We start from the raw sequence: 7,150 nt of genomic DNA on the forward strand, positions 1-7,150 counted from the left end.
TTCAGGTTTCCTTTGATTAAATTTGGTTTTCTAGGCAGTAAATACAGTGGAACAGAAAATTGTTATTATTCCAGAAGAAGAAAAAAGAGCTTTTACACGTTACTTCATTGACACTATGAAATCTGAAGACAAAGTCATCATTTTTGTGGGAAAGAAGCTTACGTATGTAGAAGAAATCTAACAGGAATATTTGGCTTACTGCCTACGTTTGTCATTCACTATTAACCATTAAATATGATTTACAGGTGCCTTATTATTGAGTCAGGCCATTGGTCCATCTAGCGGCTAGCCCAATATTACCTTACTGTATTATGTTAGTTGAGCTCTAGGGCCTACAGCAAAGGTCTTCTCCCATCACCTTTTGTCCGTCTGTTGAAACGGAAATACTAGGGATTAAAGTTTGGGCATTTGCATAAAAAGCATGTGCTCTTACAGTCAGTTATGGCCTTTCTTCAGCCAAAATGTGGTTTTAAATTTAGATTCTTTAGAATTTTAGATAGAAAATTTAAGCTACATTTATTTTCAGCTCTTAATATTTGGTGATGTGCTCTAATTAATTCCCTTTTCAAGAAGTAGCAGCAGGGCATTGTTTGACCTCTTGGAGGCTGGTTCCATCTTAAGCCGTGCCTGGGGGAGGAACAACCCAAAGACTGACTCAGTTTCTTGAATCAATAGGCAGGGTTATCCCAAGCTCCTCACTCCCCCCCCCCCTTATACTTATATGATCAAGATACAGTGCTGCACATAGCAGCATTTAACCAAAGTGTATGCTACTTTTGTTTACCAGGATGTGTAAGAGTTACCCATAAGAGAAGTTATGTAAAATGTCATATTGTTTATATGACTCTGCTATATGCCACTTAACAGTGCGCTCTATGTCAAAAAAGTGGTTGGGTAAACAAATAGTCTCCTCTCCCAGACCAGAAAACCAGAAGTAGAGCCAGATGCTTTCAAAGCTAAATGCAGCATGTCAAAACAGCTAAAAAGTATGGGTTTCTTGCAAAAGGTCTTGGCCCCAAAGATGTGCTTGAGGTGACATGAATTTGTCCAGTCACTTCTGGTAGCAAATTCCAGATGCAATGTGAGAAGAAGTACTACTTTTTGTCCCCCTAATCTCCCACTGTTCAGTTTCATTGGATGGCCTGGGATCTTATAATATATGAAAAGGGATAAGAAACTATAGCCATTTCTTCTACACCATACATCATTTTATACACCTCAATCATGTCCTCCTTTAATCGCCTTTATTCCAAACCAAAAAGCTCCAAATTTAGTCTTCCCTAATATACAAGTTGCCCCACCTCCTCAATAATTTACTTCTCTTATATTGCTTCACGCTTCTTGGTTGGATCCAGATTTCAAGTATTACTAAGTTATGACTAACCTTAGGTAAAGGTAAAGGTACTCCTGACCATTAAGTCCAGTCGCGAATGACTCTGGGGTTGTGGCACTCATCTCGCTTTACTGGCCAAGGGACCCAGCGTTTGTCCACAGACAGCTTCCGGGTCATGTGGCCAGCATGACTAAGCCGCTTCTGCCGAACCAGAGCAGCGCACGGAAACGCTGCTTACCTTCCTGCCGGAGCGGTACCTATTTATCTACTTGCACTTTGACGTGCTTTCGAAAGTTCCATTAATTTCAAGGGTTCTACTCTTAACATGGGTTAGTGTGGATCCAACCCATGACTTTTCTTTGTACTGTACTGTAATTCCTTACCTAGTCTAAATAGAGCAGCTTGACTTCTGAGAATTCAAATTCTCCTGATAGCAAAGAAATGTCATGAAATGCTGGTTCTCATCTATTTTCAAATATAAAAAAGAATAGTTTCAGCGTATAATCTCAATAGGACACTTTTTCTTCAAACTCTTTTTGATTGACTCATGTTTCATAATGGGGCTAGCAGTACAATTCTTGGAAATAAGCACACATAGGGTGGTGCTACTAGTCAAAGAAAACTGTTTACAACTTGATAACTAGTGATATAAGATGTAAAGGGTGTGTTAGGTATTCTGTTATATTTCATATGCTATTGCTGAAATTTAACATTTGCAACAGAAAGAATTCCATAATTTTTGCATATATTCTATTACAGTGGATTTAATCTAGACACAACATTTTCTTTAGCTGCTGAAATCAGAATTCTACTTCACTTCAGCCATAGAGTTCTTAAGTGACTTTTCAACCCTTCATCTCTTCATTAGTTCCCTGTCTGTGAAGTGAGAATATTTGCATCTACCTCATAAGTGCATTTTTGGGAAACAACATCTCTACGCTGGTGATTTCTTTCTCTTTTTTTCTATAAGGAAGTCTGGTAAATGCATACAATGTTTACTCGCTGATCATGAATCCTTTAGCAATAGGACATTAACTGAGTTTCCTTGAACATGTGGAAGTAACAGAGTACCTGACATAGGGTGTAGACTACTTATTTTAGGTACATGCAACTGTATCTCCAAATGTATGAACCAAGCAATCCTATGTGTTTTTTTAGTTTTTAACTTTTCTGTTTAGTGCCGATGACCTATCAAGTGATTTTGGTCTTCAGGGAGTTCCTGTCCAGTCCTTACATGGCAATAGAGAACAATGTGATCGTGAACAGGCTTTAGACGACTTCAAGAAAGGTAAACTTGTAATTGATTAGAATCAGTTGTAGCATAATACTAAGCAACCAGTCATAACATATTTGCGGAGGAAGACGCAATACCACTCAGCAATGATTTTTTAAAAAAAAACCTAAAGCATTGCTGGCTGTGTTTGCACATTAAGTCTCAGGACAGGTTACAACAAATACATCACTAAAGCAGCATAAAACTATGGCAAGTTGTTGTGTGACTTACTGCTACATGCAAATGTGGCCATTGAAAAGGTTTACCATTGCTGCAATCCAACCATCCTTCTATAAGGATAGCAGAGAAACAGCCAGTGAAATGTTTTCTGACTTTCTGACTATCTTAACATATTTTTTTGAAAAACAAGGCTATCTTTATTATTAAGGTGCATTTACTATAAGGTTGTGAATATTGCACTAAACTTTGGGAAATTTGGAATGTTTACATATTGTGTTTTTGTTTTGTATAATATTGTAAACCAATACAAAGAGGAAAAAATGGCATTTACAAAATAAATGTCCAGTCTTATGTATGAACAGTGTGAGTTCAAATATCAAATAAAAAGTTGTTGATTTCTCTACCTAGTTAAAAACTCTTGTCAGATCCCAATTTATGCCTTTTGTGAGGTATCAATATATGTCTCACTGTGCTTGTTCTAGGCAGAGTTCGCATACTGATAGCAACTGACTTGGCCTCCCGTGGACTTGATGTGCATGATATCACTCATGTCTTTAATTTTGACTTCCCTCGCAACATTGAAGAGTATGTTCATAGAGTAGGCCGTACTGGACGTGCAGGGTAAGTGGAATATTCTATATATAGTGAATTGGATCTCTGGAATGCGCCACTGTTATTTATTAGAGGAACACCAGTGTTTTCTCCAGCACATTTTGCATAGACAGGCAGCCCTGTTTAGGGGAGCTTTTAATGTTTAACAAACTATTGTATTTTAATATTTTGTTGGAAGCCGCCCAGAGTGGCTGGGAAAACCCAGCCAGATGGGTGGGGTATAAATAATAAATTGTTGTTGTTGTTGTTGTTCCTCATTTGGGGACATCCAGAAACAATTAGAAACCAGCTATCTTGCTGAGATGCAAGTTGACATTCTACTTCAAAGAAGAAGAAGAAATGAGGTTTAAGCTGCTCACTAGTACTTCAGCCTAGGAGTTGCAACAGGGTATTTCGACTATTATTCCTCAGCACAACTCAATAAAATAAAACACGAACTGATTTTATTTGAGTTGGCTGATTGACAGTTTTGTGCTTGCTTTTTTTTTTTTTTTTAGCCGCACAGGGGAAGCTGTAACCCTTGTGACTAGGAATGACTGGCGGAATGCATCTGAATTGATTGACATTTTGGAAAGAGGAAACCAGGTAGTGTTTATCATACCCACACTAGCAATTAGCCCTCTCCCTGACTTTCCCCCCAGACTTGAGGTGTGTCTCAAAAGCTCTTTAATAAGAACATGTTTTTAAGGTATTGAAACTTTATTTTTAATATTTATTTGTTGTTTAAGATTTGTACCAAGTCTTCATGCATATAGCCTCAAGTGGTTTACAATACAAAAAAAAAAAAAGCACTAGAAAAGTCACTGTTAACAAGCTGGTTTATGAAAACCATTCAAACATAAAAAACAGGTATGGAAAAACAACTGACTTCAGCTGGAATCAAGAGATAATAAATAATGGTAGTTTAAGTTCTAATAATACAGATTGTGAATTTGAATATATTTCTGGATGTAATGGTAGTATCTTGTAAAAAAAAATTAATGCATACTTAATGTCTGGGTGCATGTCTTTGTATTGTGAATGTGAAAGGAATGGCTCTTATAAGATGACATCCACCACTTTGGTCTGTGGTAATTTAAACTAACTTTCTAAAGCACTTTGCTTTGTACCTTTCTCATCAGTAAGAGCTTGAATGGGGGAAATGTGATGCATTCCAAGCAATTTGCAGTGATGGGTAGACTTTATGCAAAACAGACATTACCTGCCAACATACCAGAGTTTAATGAAGTGCAAACTAAACGGGAAGCTACTCTAAAAGACCTATTAAGCATTACGCTTATAACTATCTTGCTGTAATAATATCCCAGTACAGTGGGATCTTGGTTTACGAACTTAATCTGTTCTGGAAGTCCATTTTTAAACCAAAACCATTCTTAAACCGAGGTGCGCTTTCCCTAATGAGGCCTTCCACCGCCAGTGCCCTTTCACCATTCAGATTCCATTTTTAGACCGAGGTAAAGTCGGTCGGGTGCCACTGTGGTCTAAACCACTGAGCCTAGAGCTTGCCGATCGGAAGGTAGGCGTTTCGAATCCCCGCGACGGGGTGAGCTCCCGTTGTTCGGTCCCAGCTCCTGCCAACCTAGCAGTTCGAAAGCACGGCAATAAAGTGCAAGTAGATAAATAGGTACCGCTCCGGTGGGAAGGTAAACGGCGTGTGCTGCTCTGGTTTCGCCAGAAGCGGCTCAGTTATACTGGCCACATGACCCAGAAAAACTGTCTGTGGACAAATGCTGGCTCCCTCAGCCAATAAAGCTAGATGAGCGCCACAACCCCAGAGTCGTTCGCGACTGGACTTAACTGTCAGGGGTCCTTTACCTTTTTAAAAAAGTTATCAAATCAGTACACTATTTCCAATTTTGCGGAGTTTGTAAACCGAATCATTCTTTAACCAGACTGTTCTTAAACCAAGGTACCATTGTACTGTGTATTTAACAGTTATCAAAAAACTTACAGAAGGGGGAAATCTAATTTGATACGATACAAAGAAGGACTATTAGCCTTTTTCAGTGTACTTAGATAAAATATTTAATTCGTGGAAGAATAAATATTGATGTCAGCGGTATGCAAGTATTGTTGCCATGATTTTCTAATTATCAGGTAATTCCCGAAGAACTTATTTCAATGGCTGAAAGATACAAGCAGTTTCAGTTGAAAAAAGAAATGGAGAAAGATACGGGGAGGTCTCGTGGGAGATCTCGAAGAGGTTTTTAATCCATACTTGAACACAGTGAGTGCCTACTGAAATGTTAGCAATAATTTTAAGTAGAATGTAGTATTGCTCAAGCTTTATGCACAATTAAAACATAACTTTTTAAAATCTGGTTGTCTTGAAATTGCACCATTTACAGGAATGTGCATTTCCAGATTTGAAAAATATGCTTATTAGAAAATTGAAACAATACTTTTTTATATAGCTGTCATGAGATATATAGCAGTCTTCTGAGCAAAGCCTGCTCTAAATATACATAACAGTAATCATACTGAAGTTGGTTGGTCTAGTCTGGGTCTGGCTAGTGCCTAGGGATTTTAAATCATGCAGCTCTATGGATACTAATAATAATAGGACTTATTTGAAGTAGTTTGAGAATAATGGCCTTAATCTAACATCTAATGGGGTTTTATTGGCTTATGGTACATTGATTACATCTTCTCATCTTCAGGGAGGAAACCTTGTACATAAAGCAGTAATTGTCAACACTGAAGTTTTTGTCTGCTCATGAGTACCAACATCTTGATCGATGGAGTTCAGAAATACTGGAAATTATGCTGACTTGTAATTATTTTCAAATTCTATCTATTCACTGTAATGTATTCTAATACAGTGCTGTAGTAAAGCTGGTGGATTATTTTGTTAAGTTTCAGTTTTGATACATTTTGGTTTAGAGTAATAACTTAATACTTAAGTTCATTCTTGTTTTGTAGCTTATAGTAGTTTTGTTAGATGGAAGAACTGCACTTCATAGAATAATGTTGATAAAAGTTCTTATTTACAAGGAAAAGTAACAATGAGGCAAACAGATCTTCCCCTCTCCATCTTAAATTTAAAATTAGCCCGATTCTGTGGGTTCTGTGTACTGCATCTTTTTTATTGGTAAGATGTAGTGTATTGACATATTTGCATGCCTAGTGAGTCCCACCTGTAGATTAATAGTGGGTCTATAAATGGCAATGGTAGAATACTGTAATTTTATGAGAACTTTATGCATTAACATTTGGCTTCCAGAATCTTCTCTTTACTTGCACAAAAGACTAGTTTTAAGAGAATAAAGGATTAGTGTTTTCATGGATCTATAGTTGTTATGTTTATTCTTGCTAAATAAAAGCTTTTTAAACATGTATCATTTTCATATAGCATGTTCCAGAACTTGCCAAACGGTAGTAATCTGCCTTGCTATAAGATTGTGAGTCAAACATTGTATCATAATTTGTTTCAATGACTAAAGCACTTCACCTTCATGTGCTGTGTGAGAAGGATTATTCAGTCTCTAGTTTCTAGTTTTGTTGCACTTGAATATAATTTTCTAGTATGAACAAGAAATAGAAGCAGAGATTGGGATTAGCCATTTCCTATTTATATATCAAATGGATCCTGGGGAATTCTGTGCAACAAAATATGGTCTGCATTTAGCAATACTGTTGTATACCTATGCACACAAAAAAGCTGGTCATTTGCAGGAGGGCAAACACACACACTCCAAAAGTGCCCCTAATTAAACATTCTCTTTCTCCCCCATAATTGCATGTAACTTGCT

At 37.2% G+C, this 7,150-nt stretch overlaps 1 protein-coding gene across 1 annotated transcript in view; it reads left to right on the forward strand.

Moving 5' to 3' along the window:
- Positions 1–6,854, forward strand: part of DDX43 (DEAD-box helicase 43) — a 21,736-nt gene extending 14,882 nt beyond the window's left edge. The window contains exons 12-17 of the mRNA XM_083607266.1: positions 35–162; positions 2,512–2,621; positions 3,269–3,407; positions 3,896–3,983; positions 5,496–5,625; positions 6,059–6,854. Coding sequence (XP_083463392.1) covers positions 35–162; positions 2,512–2,621; positions 3,269–3,407; positions 3,896–3,983; positions 5,496–5,609 — 579 coding nt within the window. The 3' untranslated portion in view covers positions 5,610–5,625; positions 6,059–6,854. The remainder of the gene's footprint in view (positions 1–34; positions 163–2,511; positions 2,622–3,268; positions 3,408–3,895; positions 3,984–5,495; positions 5,626–6,058) is intronic.
- The last annotated feature ends 296 nt before the right edge of the window (positions 6,855–7,150 follow it).

The sequence above is a fragment of the Podarcis filfolensis genome, assembly GCF_964270895.1.
Source record: "Podarcis filfolensis genome assembly, chromosome: 3".
Classification (NCBI taxonomy): domain Eukaryota; kingdom Metazoa; phylum Chordata; class Lepidosauria; order Squamata; family Lacertidae; genus Podarcis; species Podarcis filfolensis.